The sequence below is a fragment of the Hypomesus transpacificus genome, chromosome 13 (genome assembly GCF_021917145.1).
Source record: "Hypomesus transpacificus isolate Combined female chromosome 13, fHypTra1, whole genome shotgun sequence".
Classification (NCBI taxonomy): domain Eukaryota; kingdom Metazoa; phylum Chordata; class Actinopteri; order Osmeriformes; family Osmeridae; genus Hypomesus; species Hypomesus transpacificus.
In genome coordinates this window covers 3319726-3338568 of record NC_061072.1, presented here as the reverse complement: position 1 = coordinate 3338568, position 18843 = coordinate 3319726, and the positions used below count along the sequence as shown (strand labels likewise).

The following is an 18843-nucleotide window of genomic DNA, read 5'->3' as shown; positions in this document are numbered from 1 at the left end:
CTGCAGTTAGAAAAGGCAGGCAACGTCATGAACCATCTGGTAGGCTACTGAACACAATGTTGATTGGGTAGTAGGCTACTGCTTGTTAAATTGAATCTTTGACATGCACTTGACATTTTTTATAGTAAGTTTTTCATATGCACCTACTGTTGTAAATGTATACACAATTATTTCAACTGTCTAACACCCTGTGTTATGGAATATTAAAGGCCTAGTTATTTTTTCAGATGTATTTATCTTAATGTCAATCAAAACACTTGGCATTAAGTAAAATGTAACGACAACACTGAACAGAAGATATTTTCGGATCAGAATATTATGAAACACCTGTCAAAACTCCATTTGACGTCACCGACAAAATGGCAGCCCACTTGAGTCGGTTGCACCACATTTCACTTCATGTAACAAGCGTGGATAAAATAGCTTATGATCTAGTTTCTAAATTTAAATTTAATTTATTTGCAGCAAGACTAACTGACAAGTCAAGACAGCTTGCTTTCAGGAAAGGAGCGGCGGTTTTCGTCGTAAACGAGAGATCGAATCAGACACTTCACACATTGAATGAAGGAGCGTCTCCCACGACAAGCAATTCTTCTTCACACAAAATATGGAACGACTCGATAAAGCGCAACAGAAAAATCATTGATGACAAGTGTCTTTATGATGTCCATCCTCAGTACACCGTGGATACCGCATGCAATGTGTGCTTCGAAGTCGAGGATGTGGAAAGGTCATTCAACTCTCTTTGCGATCAGGGTTGTGAGTTTCTGGTGCCCCCCACTGTGGTGCATGACGAGAGAGGGCTTGTCACGTTCTCGGTTGTAAAGTCGATCGTAGGAAATGTGTGCCATACGCTCATTGACAGGACTAAATACGAAGGGATCTTTTTGCCCGGGTTCCATGACGTCGATAATGTGATCAGTAGTGACATGGACCAAATTCCAGATTGTCCGATTACCCATTTTGATCATATAACGTATGCATGCCCAAGAAAAAGTACAGCCGAAGTTATGCGGTGGTATGAGAGGCACTTCGGTTTTCAAAGATTCTTCATCGATAGGTAATATACACGACTACTGAATCTACTGTAGGTATTGACTAGTCACATACCCATTCTATAACTATTTCCTGTTTTTTTGGTTGTTTTTTCCTCTTAGTGAAGAGGATGTTGATGAGGGTTATGTGCTAAATCAGGATGGCATCGGATTACGTCTTACTGCAATGGAGTTTTGGAAATGCAGTGAAGAAGGAATTCAGCTTCCTTTCAAAGATGTGACAGAACCGGATTGCAAGTTTGTAATTGCAGAGTCTCTACCTGAACAAAGTAATTATACTTCCTCAATAAGTTCAATATATGTGAATATTTTGGACTATAGCCTACAACAACATTGCATGTATCAAATTGTCAGAATCAGAAAGGGTTTTAATCGCCATGAAAGTTTGCACAGAAAAGGAATTTACTTTGGCAAGAAGGTGCATACATTAAACATATAGGAATCTTAAAACTGAAATACGTGGTCTAACTATACTAAAGGTACTAAGTCTAACTAATATTAAGGGGATTTATAATTAAAAAACTAAATATATATATAGAGTAGCCATCATTTATTGTGCCACTATTATGCCATAATGTACATCCACACTTACAAATATGTGTGCATTATTATGTGTGTCTGTCAGGTAGCAACCAGGTGGATACCTTCTTGGAGCAACACAAAGGTCCAGGGATCCAGCACATTGGTCTGTACACACAAGACATAGTCTGCACTACGCAGACAATGGCCACTGCTGGCGTGCATTTCTTCTCCCCTCCTCCTGCCTACTACACTGAGGTTGGCCTCCTTTTCTAATAAATAGACTTTCTGCCATTGTGATAGTTGTTCCTGCTCCTGGGGTCAGTGGCCACTTTATATATATCCTCTGTACTTGGCAGGTGGGCAAACAGCAGGAGATGGAGGATGCAGGTTACGACCCCCAGATGCTGTCCCAGCATGGGATCCTCCTGGACACAGACCTGCGCCAAGACTCCTCCCCCTCTCACACAACAACTAATCAGAACAAACGGTGAGAGATCAAGAAGTGTGTTTCAATGTACATAAAGCTAAACATACTCCTTTGTTCTCTCATTCTCATCACCCAATCATCAATCAGTATTTAGTTTAAATGTGTGTAAATATATATATATATATTCAAATACAAGTAATTGAAATACTGCCCATAGATGGGCAGTATTTCAATTACTTGTATTTGAAATACACATTTCAAGACTTTTGAGTATTTTGTAATTTGTATTTGATAGGGCTGATAAAAAATCAAATGTAATTTGTAACATAATACTTTAGAGTGGAGTAATTCTGTATTTAAAATACTCGAAATACTTTCTCCACAAATCAAAAAAACGGTTTCAAGAGTTCAGTTTTCAGATCGAAGCTGAGTTAGAGACCCTTCGTTTTCTGGAGGACACCAGAAAAGACCTGCTTCCTCTTCAGCTCCGGTTGAGAGACTGTTCTCGTTTGCAGGAATAATATTCAATCCACACAGGAGGTGGTTAACCCCAGAAATATTGGAAAAGTTAGTTGTTCTTAAAGGCAACTAAACTGGCTACTCAGTGGTTGGGTCTCAACTCACTTGTTAAGTTACCTGTTCACTGAGTGAGTGAATGTGTGAGTGTGTGTGTAAGAGTGAGTGCCTACTCATCCTCTGAGGCCTCAGTGTGTGTGTGTTTGTGTGTGTGTGTGTGGGGGGGGGGGGGGGGGGGGGAGAGTCTGTGTGACTCGTCAGGTGGAGGGTCCTATCTCCAGGTGCAGTAGTGGACTTTATCAAGGACTTATGCAACACTGCTATTGTGTTAGCATCCCTGTGGAGGGGCAGGTAGTGTGGAATACACACACACTCCCCTATGCCTATAGGAAATCACACATGGATTTGTCAAAGCGTCACGAAAGCTTGAGAGAGAGAATTTTTATTATATATTATTATATATTTATTAAGAACTATTTATTATAAGCTTAAAAAAAACACACAAGAACATTATCAGATCATTTTTTGACAATATTGAATGAATAAATATATCAAGTTTATGGGCTGTTAAGTCCCATTAATAATAAAAAATATATATACACATAGATTATGTGTATGTATTGATTATGTTACATAATTAATCAAGCTGTTGTCTTTTAATAGCTTGGCTTAGTTACACTGACATTCTGTGACTGTTTTATCTTTTTTGGGGGTTCACCAGAGCTTTGTGTACAAACCTGAATGCTCTGCTATACCAAATAGTTAGAAAACTGACAAAATCCAGAAAAAGTATTTCCTATATTTTAAATACAAAATACATGTATTGTATTTTATTACATTTTCTGGAACCAGTATTTTGTATTTTATCTTAATAAATTTATTTGAGGGGTATTTTGCATCAAAATTCATTTTGATGTATTTTTGCCCATCCCTGTGTGTGTGTATGTATATATATATATATATTAGTGCTGTCAAACGATTAAAATATTTAATCGCGATTAATCGCATTAATGTCATAGTTAACTCGCGATTAATCAATTAATCGCACATTTTTATCTATTCTAAATGTCCCTTGATTTCTTTTTGTCCCATTCTTTTTTCAATTTTAAAGCTCTTATCAACATGGAAAAGTGGTTTGGATTGCTTCGTGCAAATATTTTTTTATTGAAAACAACATTGCAATCGCCTGGCTTTGACGAGGGGGCGGAGAATTCGCATGAATCGCATCAGCTGTGTGCTTGGCCATCAAGTGGTATTTCAGACTGGACGTGCTGCGATGATAACTCAGTTTACAACGACAAAACACACAGATCACTTTGGTCTTGTCAATGGAACCATTTGGCAACTTTTTAAAAGTAAACTTTCCATTCAGAATCTTATTGGCATCCATTTTGGCGTCTCGCACTCGCCATCCACTCAAAACGTAACGTTAGCCTACTACCAGAGAATGTCTAATATCCGTAAACGGGCTCTGCTACTACTCTTTAGCCGGCTCGCCAGCCAAACAAGTGTGTGTGGCGTGCCTGTTGTTTTATTTCCGGTCTAGCTAGATCCGGTGTGGTGTTGTAGTCTTTCTAACGTCGGTAATTGTTGCAACAGCATGTGAAAAAAACTACAAAGTTTGCTAGGCCAAAAAGAGCGTTAATCGCGCGATAAAAAAATTGACGCCGTTGATTTGGGTTTGCGTTAACGCCGTTAATAACGCGTTAAACTGACAGCACTAATATATATATATATATATATATATATATATACATACACACACAAGGCTAGTCAGTTTGTCTTTATTGTATTTGATTTTGTCCAAACAGGTACCTTCTTCAGGTTTTCACCAAGCCAATATTTGCAGAGGACACCTTCTTCCTTGAGCTGATAGAGAGAAGAGGGGCATCTGGATTTGGGGAGGGTAACATTCGGGCTTTGTGGAGGTCAGTGCAGGCCTATATGGAGAATGAAAGTGCAATGCCACAAAGACAAAACACTCATGACATCACTGTGCAAACTGGTCAACATTGACAGCCATTTGATTCTAAATATGAGAAATGTATACTGTTCCTTAAAGCACTTAAAAAAATCTTGCATGTACTGTAAATGTGTTAAATTATGATCTGATGGTACAAATACATTGGTGGGTTGCCTTGACCAGAGAGTTTGTCAGACTAAATAAAGTGATACCGCAAGAAGTCATCCAAAAGGTCTCAGTACTTTCTATAATTATATACCATGACTACTAAGCTGCCATACCCTTGACTCTCAAAGACATTTGTTCTTGTTTTAGAACTTGTCTGAACAATCATCTTGGTGTAACAGTGCCACACTGACACACATTGGCTTACTGTAGGGCGGAAAAACATTATCCACACCTTGAATCTTTAAGATTACGGTGCCCTTAAACCAAGACTAACCCTAACCTCTATTAAAACATTTACTCCAAATGGTAGCCGTCTATGAACCTGAGCTTCCATGGTAAAATGTAGATGCACTTCCGTGGCTGCACCTGCATTGGAAATTCATGAAGAGTTAGTGGTGGTATATACTGTACTGTGATGTATTGCTCCTGTGGACTGGAGTCTCCTTGTATTAATTACTGTAGACTTTGAATCTCAATTAGCTTGGAACTAAGTGGAAGTCTGACAGTGGCCTTGTCATCACGTCCGGGGTCCAGAAGCCAGATGTCCCTTTTATGCTTTATTCTAGATATTATTTGTAATTGGTCACTCCCAGTAATAAAGGACCTGATATTCAGCCTCTCAGTTTGGTCATTGTTCAGGTGCCATGAAGCCTAGATCAATGTATTCGCACATTTATACATATCACAATGTATGTAATTACATTGTACAATTAGTAAATTTGGTGTCATATTAACTGACCAGAAGTCAGTTGTTGATGTGAAAGATTTATTTATTTAACATTTATGACAATTATTAAACTGTGACAAAGTTTTCAGTTAATTCAGAAAATACACAATACACAAGCTCAATCAAACATTTAACACTTTTTGTCCTTTGTGGGCCAGGGTGGCCGGTTTATTAAAACCCTTTGGCATTTAGGATTATTTGGCACCTCCAGGCATCTAGCCATCTGCCCTGTGGTCATAAAGCCCCCCTAATTGCACCAGGGCCTAGGCTTATTCTGTTCAGTATGGTGTGCATGTATAATTGATTAATACTGCCCCCTTATGGTCTCATGAAACACAGCACAGAGAAAAATGTGTGACTAATATGAACAGATGAAAAAAAATAGGACGATGTCTCTGAGGAGATAGTATTAACATCTGAAGCCTACAGACACACACATTTGCGTTGTAAATGCTTCAAACAACCTAACTTTCGCTTCAAAATGAGAGGCTATATACCACCCTAAAATATTGCATTCAAGTGAGCAACAAAGAGGCACTGTATGACTAAGCAATATTGCTGCTTTAGCTGTCACATCACATAAGTTAATTCACTGTAATGGATTGACGTTAACATTGAGGCCTTGTAGGGGTGGGGTACCGAGGCTCACCCCTGGCAGACATCATTGTTAATCAGGGGGTAACATCTGCTGTGTGCCACTAATCTCTTTTAGCAGGGCAGACTGTCCGCCTGCAAGGTTCAGACTGTCTGCTACTTGTGTTAAAGGACATCAAGGATTTGTCTTCCTCAATACATAATGGAGGGAGAAAACTTGTAGGATACATAGCCAACCCCCTAACTTCATGTTTGAGTCATGCACCTCACACATTTTAAGATTTGAGAACTAATGTATTTTAAATATAAACGTAAAAAACTACTCATTATTTTGCTCACTCTTGTTAAGCTGCTTGAACGGACAAGTATTTCCGCAATTTGCCTTTGGAATTAATAAAATACCTACCTACCAATTATTAATGATTTAACATTTTATAGTATGAGTTATATTATTCATATGTACATCTAGATATTCAAAACCCATTAAAAAATCACACATAGCTGTATAATTATGACTACTTACATACAACTATACCCTCTAAGCATGGTTCTGTAGATGTCTCTGGCAAAAAACAACAAATTGTTGCTTTCGATTACTGCGAAGCAGACTAGACCATGACTTGGGTAGAGGAAGGTTCATTGGCTATCCACAGCTCTAATAAAATAAGTACGTTTTTAACTTTGCTTATAACAAATGTCATTAGTTTTACTATTTCATACAGTTGTACCCAGACGTGCGTGCTATCGAAAAACAATATGCTCATAATTATATCCAATAAACAATCACCCCTATGACAATGGTTTTTCCCTTGAGCTCGTGCTGTCACAGTTGCAAACTTCTCCTTCAGTCCCGTCGAGTGGATGTGGGAGTTAGTTTCAGCTGCCTTGGTTCAGGGATTCCATGACTTGTTTTTGCCATCTTTACGTGAAAACCTGAAAATGGTCTGGCAGGCTTAACCACCAGTTGTGGGAATCAGGGAAGCATTGGACTTTAAAGATGCACAGCCTGATAATTGTGAGTTCTCTAGTTAGCCACAGTTTTTTTTACTGGCAAATCATGATGATTTGCTAGTTAGATCACAGAGTTCATTGCCATGTACAAACGAAGTTATTTCATGTTCGATGACATGTGAGTATTATGATGCTACTCTGTATCTTGGCTTAGCTTCTGTCTTGAGCCATAAAACTAATGATTTGAAAAAGTTTTTCTTGTACCCCATTTCTTTGTCTGTCCGACAGAAGAACGTTAACGCTGGAAAATACTACTTTCACTACTTTTGTCTGGCAAAAGAAGGTTGTGTAGCTAACTTAACTAGTGGCAAGCTGGCTGCGCATAACAACTAGGGTAGCAGAGCGCTAGACTATTTACTAGGGTGACCATAGTTGGCTATCCACTAGTTATTACATAGTTAGTTGTCGAGAATGTTTTGCTTTGTTTTCGTCCTACACTCAACCCACAAACTTGGATTTGGACTTGCTTAGTATGCAACTAAGCCAGTTGGGTCTGGAGTTGGCTTTACCCAGGCTGCTGCATTGCAGTCCTAGCCAGTCTTAGTCCATTGCAGTCCTAGCCAGTCTTAGTCCAATGCAGTTCTAGTCAGTCTTAGTCCATTGAAGTCCTAGCCAGTCTTTGTCGATTGCAGTCCCACCCAGTCTTAGTCCATTGCAGTCTTATCCACCAATCCAAACAGTGTCAGAGTTGGGTTATAGCAAGTGGTTGTATTGATATGCTGTTACAGGCCTTTCCTTTGCATTTCATTCATGGTGTGGTAGGTTGAGACTTTACTAGAACAATTGGTTAGGCTAGCTAGTGCCTTTTATGTTACATTTCAGTTTCACTGGAATGTTGACAATCTTATCAGTATCACCTACCACTCAGGTTAGACTGTCATACTATTTAACAGAATCTTTCTCTATGGTGCAGAGCCCTAAGACAGAAGCTTTGAACTTGCTTGGGTTCAGTTGAACTGGACTGACCATATTTTCACTGCATGATTGCACTGGTATTTTAACACTGTCAAACTTACTTGCTTTTCTTTGTGATTGGAAAGATAGGCAGGACCAATGCATAAAACCATTACCGTGTTTTTCCGAAATAAAGCCACGGCCTGTACCCCAATTTTACAATTCTCCTCTGGTTGTAGGCTATACGGCTTTTATTTCGAAGCGGCTTTAGCCCGGTTTTAGAACAAAAAAAGATCCCAAAAGATCTCTACAGACCGTGCAGCTAATTTAAAGCTGAACACTTGAACGGGGGCTTATTATTTGAAAGAGGAATTATTTACTGTGTCGTCTCAGTTACACTTTCAGGGCTTGGAAATACAGTGACTTACTAAAGTAGGCAAGTGGCTAGTAGAACATAACATTTCATAATAATTTCAGTAAATAAGTAAATGACTAAATATAAATATAAATCAAACAACTGCAAGACCCAGTGAAATGTTATGTACAGCTAGCAAACTAACGTTGTAACTATCGTTAACGACATTGGCTAATTCAAATTCGGTAGGCTATCGTCAGGATTTGCAAACTAGATAAACTTATACAATATCGAAAATAATTTTATAGACATAACAATATATTTTGCCACTCAATGAGTGACTTGGCTTTATTTTTAGACATACTATCCACAACCGAAATGTGTTACACAATGCTTTAAGATCGCCTATACTCGTGCATTGCTCGGCCACTTGCAGGCATTCAGACTCCTCACCTTTAGGTGTGACTCACCTTTTTGAAACCAAAATGGGTCACCTACGGGCGGCCCGCCACGGCAACATTTCTCCCGCCGGTATCAGAAATAGGGCTGTACAAAATGTTACGCCGTCTGTCAGCAGTGATTGTTAGAGTGCATCGGAGAATAACACGTGCTTCACACCCCAGTTGAGATCGCATGTGTGCGTCCTTGAGAACTGTAAGTCGTATAACTTATGTTGTCAGTTCATTTAAGCCTGTTGTATTATTCTAGTTCTTGCAAATTTAAATTAAGTTAACTGGTGATTTTGGTTGTTTGTATTCTTCCACTACTAGCTAAATTGCACGTCTGTCGATTCGATAGCGATTGCTGCCCTCGCTCACGTTTGTATTTGCATCATTATGCTGAAGTAGTTTTAATTAATAAATATTGGGTTTATTGTTATTATTTGCTACAGAATGCTTAGCCTATCAAGATCAAATGAAACAGACAGTGTACATGCTTTCGAGTACCTTAATCGATAGGCTAGGCTACTGACCATTTACAATAAGTTGTCACGTCAATTATTAATTGGCAGCATTTATGCCTTTTAGAACATACTTTATGAGTGGAAGGGGGGGAGGGGGGTCCGGACAGACTTGCCCCCACTACAAAAAAAAATCCTAGAAGAAACACTGAATCCTGTTTGCTGTGTAAAATTCTGTGAGCTCCTGCCACATCAATTTGCTTGGAACAGGCTCTTACAGCTGGTTGTGCAAGTTACTGGGGTGTGACAGTGGTGCCCCCTACTTCTCTCATCAGAATCAGAATCAGAAAGGGATTTATTTGCCATGAAAGTTTGCACAAACAAGGAATTTGCTTTGGCAGGAAGGTGCATACAATAAACATATAGGAATCTTAAATTTAGATAAATGGTCTAACTATACTAAGGATACATAAACTAGCAATACTAAGTGGAATACAATTAAAATAAAATATACAATAAAATAAAATATAAGTTGCCATAAAATAAAATATAAGTTGCCAATTTACAGTATAAAATACAATATAAAATACAAATATTACACAAATTGTGAAGTAGTGCAAATAAAATTGTTTTAAGACATGAAGTCATTAAAGTCAGTGTGAACTCTTGTTCTTGTTGAGGAGGCCAACAGCGGAAGGGAAGAAACTGTGTGGCGTGAGGTTTTGGTCCTGATGGACCGCAGCCTTCTGCCGGAGGGGAGTGACTGAAACAGGGAGTGTCCAGGGTGGGAGGAGTCGGCCACAATCTTCTTCGCTCGCCTCAGGTTCCTCGAGGTGTGCAGGTCCTCGAGGGAAGGCAGATGGCAGCCAATCACCTTCTCTGCAGAGCGGATGATACGCTGCAGCCTGCTCTTGTCCTTGGCAGTGGCAGCAACGTACCAGATGGTGATGGAGGAGGTGAGGATGGACTCAATGATGGCTGTGTAGAAGTGCACCATCATCGACTTTGGCAAGTTGAATTTCTTCAGCTGCCGCAGGAAGTACATCCTTTGTTGTGTTTTCTTGGTGAGGGAGCTGATGTTCAGTTCCCACTTGAGGTCCTGGGAGAGGATAGTGCCCAGGAAGCGGAAGGACTCCACAGTGTTGACTGCGGAGTCACACAGGGTGATGGGGGTGAGTGGGGCTGTGTTCTTCCTGAAGTCCACAACCATCTCCACTGTCTTGAGAGCATTGACGTCTAGGTTGTTCTGGCTGCACCAGGTCACCAGGTTGTCCGCTTCCCACCTATAATCAGACTCGTCTCCACCATAGATGAGCCCAATGAGGGTGGTGTTGTCCGCAAACTTCAGGAGTTTGACGGACGGATGACTGGAGGTGCAGCTGTTGGTGTACAGGGAGAAGAGCAGAGGGGAAATGATGCAGCCCTGGGGAGATCCAGTGCTGATGGACCGGGAATCAGAGACTTGTGTTCCCAGCTTAACGCACTGCTTCCTGTCAGACAGGAAGTCTGTGATCCACCTGCAGGTGGAGTCAGGCACATTCAGCTGGGAGAGCTTGTCCTGAAGCAGAGCGGGGATGATGGTATTAAAGGCAGAGTTGAAGTCCACAAACAGGATCCTGGCGTAGGATGCGGAGTGGTCGGGGCAAGAGGAGCGAACCCTATTCTATGCGTTTATTAGAGCAGTGATTCTCAAATGGGGGTACGTTGCGGTACTGTAGGGCAGTGCTTCTCAATATTTTTTCAATAATGTACCCCTATTAAAGAAATCTCAGCCAAGTACCCCCTGACCGGCCCAAACACTTGACATAGAAAAAAAGCCTATGACTACGATATAGTGATGTGCCATAAGGATTTATTAAACATTGTAAATGAAAAACATTTGCAAAAAAGAAACATGTAATACACGATCATGCAGTTCAACTGGCCCCAAACATGTTTGATAAAAAAATCTATATAAATAATTTATATATATTTATACCATGGTCTGGGTGAATACTCGATTCTGATTGGCTGCAGGGGTGTTGGACACCTACTAAGTAGTTCCAGCGAAACTGTCTATTCACCTTTATTTACATTAGATTTACATTTAGTCATTTAGCAGACGCGCTTATCCAGAGCGACTTACAGTAAGTACAGGGACATTCCCCCGAAGCAAGTAGGGTGAAGTGCCTTGCCTAAGGACACAACGTCATTTGGCACAGCCGGGAATCGAACTGGCAACCGTCAGATTACTAGCCCGATTCCCTAACCGCTCAGCCACCTGACTCCCTATAAATTATTGCGCTTGCTTCACATAGTATATGAGCCTGTAAGAGTCTGAAATAAGTAACCATAACAACAGGGCCTCAAAGGCTCAGTTTACAATTTTGAAAGACTTTAACAAGCTAACATGTAACAATAAGTTATTTCAATATTTCTTTTAACCTGTTTCGAAAATGATACCCTGCCCAAATTCTATGATTTGCTTCTCAGTACATTATATACGTGTGAAATGAGTTCCTGAAAGCATGTGCAAAGCGCGAAAACGTTGTCACACTGAAATGTGGAGTTACAGTGCGTGTCCACTGCAGCGAAGCGAATCCCTTGCCATCGCTCTCCTTCCCACAGTTTACCCCGCTCAGGGGCGTGTCAGACAGATTCATGCAGAGTTGTAGTTCTCTAAAGTCACTGTTGTAGTTCGTATAACATCATGGCAAACTGTGCAGACTTGGGTTTAAGTACTCGCAAAATCAATCAAAATACAACTCAAAACTCAAAACTGTTTAATACATTTACATTTATTCATTTAGCAGACGCTTTTATCCAAAGCGACTTCCAAGAGAGAGCTTTACAAAGTGCGTAGGTCACTGATAATAACAACAAGATAGTCCCAAAAACACTGCAGGTAGCCAAAACATGAAGCACATATTGTGAAGAACCAAAATAAGTGCCAAAGGGAAGAAGCATAAGAGAATGTAGTGAAACAAGTTACAATTAAACAACATGAATTGCTATAAGTGCAAGTGTGCATGTAGAAAAGTGGGGTGCAAGTGATAAACTCGCCCTGGGCGCATAATGTGCCAGGACCGCCACTGATGGCCGGACTGCTGGTCTTGTTGTTAAACATACGGTCAAATTATAATTACTGTTTGGAGAAAATGTCAACTTTCATGCGATCATCTCACAATCCATTTGCTATTCAACCCGCTACCCAGGCTGTAGCCGATACTTTGTTCGTGAAAATCTTGATATTGATTTGGGGACAATGACATGGCTTGTTAGCTGCTCGTCTTCTTGTCAAACATATTGTAGTATAATTTTTGTAATCATGGATGATTTTGTATGTATTTTTTTAATAAATCTAATTTACCCCCTTAGCGCAGATGTGGATATGTGTATGGCTGCAGCCTGCAGCCTCCCGTGTCATGCCCTCCCGTTTCATGCCCTCCCGTCTCCTGCCGTCTCCCAGCTTCTACTTTTCAAAGTAAAAGCTTGCGCCTGGTCCGCTATGTCTCAGAACCTGAATCAGAATTGGTTTTATTCGCCTTGTAAGTTTACACAAACACGGAATTTACTGTGGCAGGAAGGTGCAAACAATAAACATGTACGGATGTTAAATCAGAACTAAAAAAGTACCGTATAAACCGAAGACCTAAACAATAAAAAAAAAAATCCCAAATCACAGAAAGCATATCTAAGTCTGCAACCATAAATTGCTCTAGGTAAAGTTGGCTAATATTCGCTAACAAATGTCAACATAAAATAATGATGCAGTTTTAAATGGAAGTCATCGGAGGTTTAATCAAATATAGGCTACGTTAACATCAGCTGGGACACAACAATAACATCCAGAAATCAGCAAACTATATGTATGGGTAACATTTTAAATTGAACAGTTTCAACGTTTTTCGTGACTCCATCTGGAAAACTAGAAAGTGCATTTCCTGCAAAAAATTTGTTGGAATAGTTAAAGATTATTATTAATTTTTTTATAGCTGAAAATTAGAAAATGCTCGCAAGCTTAAAGCTGAAATGAATTTACAAAAATTGTGAGTCACACAAAAGAAGCAGTGTGGAAACTGAACTGCATCATCTAACAAAGCTAAGTGCTTAAATACAATGCGGGAGAATCTGAAAGCTGAATTGGTAAACTGAAGTAGAAGTAGTAGAAGAAGTAGTCGTAACAAGACAAGTATATTAATTTTAATTGCTGAAATTATAGTTGGGATATTAATAGCAGTAGCAGATACAGTAGTATCAGTTGCGTAGAATAAAACAGTTCCATTAGCAATAGTAGTAAAAAAAAGAGATATTAGCAGCATCTGCAGAATTAGGCCCCGTCCACACTAGCCCGGGTAAATTTAGAAACGCATATACATATGTCTGCGTTTGCACCTCCCGTCCACACTAATACGGCGTATTCGGACACTGAAAACTGAGCTTTTCGAATACCCTAGCCGGAGACATTTGAAAACGCCGGGTTACTGTAGTAGTGTGGACGGGATCCACGGAGCTTTTCAGATACGATGAGTTCAGTTGCCATGGCACTGGGGGTAGCTTGTGCTCTATAGCTATAATGTCAAGATCAGTGTTGGGGTAGTTACTCGTTACTAGTTACTTCTGAAAATTGTAACTAGATTACTTTACTAGTTACTGCATTTGTAACAAGTAGGAAAAGTATATATAGTATGTAAAAGTAACTTCACTACTAGTTACTTTACTTTCAAATTTTTGAAGCAAATGTCCAAATTTACCGCAAAGATACATGGACAAACATCATGGCCCTTTCATCACTTTATTTTTCAATTTTCAATAAAGGGCATCTCTTAGCCTTTCCACATAGTGTATTGTAATTGTAAACATGTAAAACAAAATGGCATATAAAACTCAGCCATTCACTTGAACGAATATTAAGCCTGTCCACACTATCTGACCAAAGAAATATGCCTCACTTTAAAATCTCATTAAGTTGACAGCAGTTGAAAGACACCTCTCGCCTGGACACAAAGTGCATTTTACTGTAATATTTTTGTCCTTTCGAGCAACAAAGTTAGTGGTGTTGTTTCGCTCTGAAGGGGCTTATTTTCCCAATAATGACAACGGCGTTCTATACATTATCCCGCTTATTACACGGCTACTTGCCAACAAAATTACTTAACACAGTGTGTCTTTTTACAATTTATTTGTTACCATTCGTAGTGTTGATCAGCAGAGAAATAGTTCGCCAAAGACGTTGAACTTCATAAACTGAACATTCATTAGGCTTCAAATCAGCTGATGTCGCTAAGCAACGGAGTATGCTGGGGTTGAAAAGTTACCGGACTACTTGCGGAGTGCTACGAAAGATGTGAATCAGAAGCAAAAAGGCCACTTTCCGTGACAGCGGTCTGTTATTCATAGCAACGGTCTGTTAGACCGCAGAACGTTGGGAAGCCCCATTCAAGTGAATGGAGCTTTCTACAGCGTTAAGAACAGCCGTGTAATAACATGTGATACTGGGTTGTCAATAGGTGCGTTCGACTTCATGCAGCGCAGGCGTCGTCTGCAGCCGCCTGCAGCCCGGCTGACTTGAAGCAACCAATGGCATTCTCAGATTCAAGGCAGCCGGCTGCGGCGCTGCATGAAGTCAGCCCATGTCGAACGCGCCTAATGTCTACGCACCAGCAGCTACGTCACTCAAATCACTCAAATCGGTATCTGTGGCAACAGTGCCCAGACAAGCAAGCACACAGGCAAGCATGCAAGCGCCACTAAAAGAGAACTTTTCGGACCGGCAAAAATGGCTTGGGTAACGCAGGAAAGCGCGTTCCTGAGGTCTAGTAAAGTAGTGTAGTTACCAATATTTTGAGTGTAATACGTTACTTTACTTCGTTACCTATAATAGTAATATCGTTACTGTAATCCGTTACTTTGTAACTCGTTACCCCCAACACTGGTCAAGATGAACATGGAAGGTGAAAGAAATATGCTGCTCCATCTCTATAATTTATTTACCAGTTTAGTTAGTTAGTGTACTTCAGGTATCACTTAATAGATAAAAAGTCACCAATGATCTCCTCCTCTCTTCAGACTCCGGCCACCTAAACATCCTCATCCTTCTCGACCTCACTGCAGCCTTTGACACTGTTAACCACTATCCTCCTCTCCCTCTTTCAATCCACCATTCACCAACTGTCTCAGTGAAATTAAATCCAGGATGCAAATAAACTTTCTCAAACTCAACTGTGACAAAACAGACTTCATCATCATCGGTCCCTCACCAAAACCACCCACAACCTCACCATCAACATTGACAACTCCTCTGTTCCCCTCCCCTCACATCCGTAACCTTGGCATCATTTTTGATAGTCACCTCACCTTCGAACGTCACGTCAATAACATCACCAGGACTACATTCTTCCATCTCAAAAACATTGCACGCCTCCGTCGATCACTCACCTCCTCCACTGCCGAGATACTGATCCACTCATTTATCACTTCCAGACTCGATTACTGCAATAGCATCCTTTTACGGCTCACCATCCAAAATCCTCAATAAACTCCAGTACATCCAGAACTCTGCCGCACGTCTGCTCACTCACGCCCGCTCCTGTGACCACATTACCCCCGTCCTCCAGAACCTCCACTGGCTCCCCGTCCCACAACGCATTCACTTTAAAACCGTTCTTCTCACTCATAAAGCCCTTCACAACCAGGCCCCCCGCTACCTCATCGACCTGCTCCACCACCACACTCCCTCCCGCTCCCTCCGTTCCTCTGATGCCAACCTCCTATCCACCCCACTCAGGACCAAGCACCGAACCAGGCTTTCTCCATCACCGCTCCCTCCCTCTGGAACTCACTCCACAAACCCATCAGAGACAGCACCAACTTATCAACTTTTAAATCATTAGTCAAAATGCACCTTTTTAGATCAACTTTTAATGTGTAATTAATGCTGTGATTTTATGTGATGTCCTTATTTCATGATTATTTTAACCATATATAGTGACTTTGAAAAGCGCTATATATTTTTTTTTTTATTATTATTATTATTATTAGAAGGCGAGCGTTGTACTCGGTGTGCCTGAACAATAGGGGGACAAGGCAGAGGAGACGGTTGAAACAAAACATAGAGCGGCCATTCTGGTTGAGAGCTCCGTCTTGTGACTTGTCACTAATAAGCTAATACCAATCACCTGTGTTAGAGACTGAGTGGTGCGTGTCTGTTGTTGCCACGGTGATCGTGCAGCTATGATTGCTAATGCGCTGAGTGCAGAGAGAATCAGAGAAATTTACCTAGAATCCACACAAATCAAATCAAATGTATTTGTATAGCCCTTTTTACACGCAGGCATGTCACAGAGGGCTTCACATACGCCCATAGAACTGCCCCTCAACCAACCTAAACCCTCAAGGAAGACAAGGAAAACCTCCCAGAAAAATTCCAAACGGGAGAAAAAATTGAAGAAACCTTGGGAGGAGCAATTCAGAGAGGGATCCCCTCCTCCAGAGACGGTTGGTGAGAGAGAGTAGGAGAACACAGGCTAAACATAGTCATACAGTGTCAATGGGTTTTGAAACACCAAAATCCATTGTTCAAATTTATAGATGTAGGACAGGACCGGGAGACTCGTTATTGACCGTCATGGAGACTGGTTTCCGGTTGACGACGATCCCCACCGGTCAAGTGTGAACTAGTGCAGCAATTTAACAGAGCAAAAAGGAGTATTTGATGCAGCCCCACAAACTAAGACAGCGACAGCCTCCCTCGGTTGGAACATGAAATCTGTTCCAGGGGAAAGAACTCTAAAATAAGTTATACTTATATGAATAAGGATGAAAACAACCCGTCCCCTGTTGTCTCCAACTAGTAACAGAAACTATAACAGTAACGATATACAGCAACGGAAACTATAACAGTAACAATATACAGTAACAGGTTTACTGTATTTGTAACATCTAGATGTTGCATCTAGATGGGGCAATGTGAACATATAAGCTATAATTACAATAAAAAAATTACGTGTCATATACATAGGCAAAAACACACCCAAGGTTTACATATAAAGTAAATACACACATGCTTACCTTTAACAATCTTAGAATTGACTTAACAAGAAAGTTTTTAATCAAATTTTAAATGTCGAAACACCTCAAACAAGTTAACAAAGACACAAAACTTTATGTCCAATCTCGGATCTCGGTTATTTTCCGAGACCCAAGACTCTGCTGAAACCAGAGATGTCCTTTTTATGTCTGTGCGGTCAGAAATACGACTCTACCAGCAGTTTCAAAATCTTGTTCCTTCTGCTTTCTCTGACGAATTTGTCACCAGATTTGCATTGGTCTCTATGGGGCTAGAGTTGGACTTTGTCTCGCTTTTGTGGGGCTCTGAACCAATGTGTACGTCTGTTGGATTCCACAGACAACTGTCTACGACCAGCTCAAACTTAGCTAGCTATTGATCCAAAAATGAAGCATGAAGAGTGAAAATTGCGGCAACGCTGGCAAACTAGAAATATTTTCGAAGCTCCCCTCCACTCTGAGCGTTGCAGTCAGCACTCTAGGCTCTCACGTACACACCCATGTAAATCTCAGAAACTATTTGAAAAACTCATGAAACATAATCAGTGATATTTAAGAAAGTTGAATAGATATAGCTGAATTTTTTATTTTATTTTTGTTGAGGGTTTTGTCAACAATTTTAAGTTGAAATGGTGGCTGTAGCTGAAAGATTTAGGAAGAAGAAGAATTTGAAAGTTGAAGAAGTTTAAGAGGATTGAGAAGATTTGAAAAGAGACTCCATTGGAAAACCATGTAAAAAATATTATGAATATTAATTTCTATTAATTCAAACATAAGAGGTAGAAAGCTGAAAAGTGATAGCAGTCATAGCCTGAAACTGCTGAATTTTTGGATAGCTGAACGGTTTTAGTACCTGAAGATTTGAAGGAGCTGAAAGGTGTCAAGGAAGAAATAGAAGAATAAGAATATGAAGTTGAATAAAGATTCAAAGAACAATACTTGGAATGCTAAAGCAGCATTCCAACAATAAAGATTCAAAGAACAATACTTGGAATGCTGAAGCAGCATTCCAACAATAATTCGCGATTTCGTATGTTTGAACCTCTGAACTTACCGTCAGACACGCTGGCCATGAGACGGGAGGCTCCAGGCTTCAGCCAGCGAGCAACGTCAGTATGTTGACAGTCTACACAAAACTAGCTAGCATAGCACAGCTGGCATAGTTTATGCAAGGTAATAAATGCTATTCCCAGCACCACACGGAGCCACTGAGCGAATAGGCACATTTTCGTCTGTGGATCTAGTCGATTCATCGATAAGTAATCAGGTGTTTATAGACGGATGATAGGCCTACAACCAGGGGCGGTTTTAGGCACGGGCAGACCTGGCAGCCGCTCGGGGCGGCATTTTTTCATGTCACGTGGGGGGCGCACGAGCATAAAAAAATATATATATATCTGCGCGGTTTTCTCTTATCGATCATTTCAGTTAGTGGGGAAATGGCATATTGGCGCCCCCTTCAGGCAGCTGCAGGCACCCCTGCTTGCCGTGCAGCAGTTTCGTTTTCGTTTGTCGCAGCCAGGTTGTAGCGGTGCTCGTTCGGGGGGCGCTGTCGGTGGGCGGCCGACGGGGTAGGGGTTGATTTTCTACCGGCGAATCAGCGAACAGAGGGAGTGGCTGAAAAACGATGACGTTGATGTCGTGCGCTAGTTTGTGTTGTAGTT

General features: G+C 40.7%; 2 protein-coding genes across 5 annotated transcripts in view; both read left to right on the top strand.

Moving 5' to 3' along the window:
* Positions 1 to 13: 13 nt before the first annotated feature.
* hpdl (4-hydroxyphenylpyruvate dioxygenase-like) lies at positions 14 to 5266 on the top strand. Of its 2 annotated transcripts, none has more exons than XM_047032441.1 (5): positions 14 to 730; positions 1158 to 1324; positions 1681 to 1832; positions 1934 to 2064; positions 4332 to 5266. In XM_047032441.1, the coding sequence occupies exons 1-5, from the start codon at positions 360 to 362 to the stop codon at positions 4534 to 4536; spliced, it is 1026 nt and encodes a 341-aa protein (XP_046888397.1). In that variant the 5' UTR covers positions 14 to 359; the 3' UTR covers positions 4537 to 5266. The 2 variants fall into 2 exon arrangements, with proteins under 2 accessions (XP_046888397.1, XP_046888396.1); XM_047032440.1 differs by having other exon boundaries at positions 14 to 1060.
* A 1552-nt stretch (positions 5267 to 6818) lies between these two features.
* Positions 6819 to 18843, top strand: part of fam53b (family with sequence similarity 53 member B) — a 30915-nt gene continuing 18890 nt past the window's right edge. Inside the window, exon 1 of one of the 3 annotated variants that reach the window (XM_047032117.1) lies at positions 6819 to 7101. The gene's annotated coding sequence lies outside the window, so the exon portion shown is untranslated. Of the gene's footprint in view, positions 7102 to 10059; positions 10090 to 18843 lie in introns of those variants that run through there. The other 2 variants (XM_047032118.1, XM_047032119.1) reach the window with 2 other exon arrangements.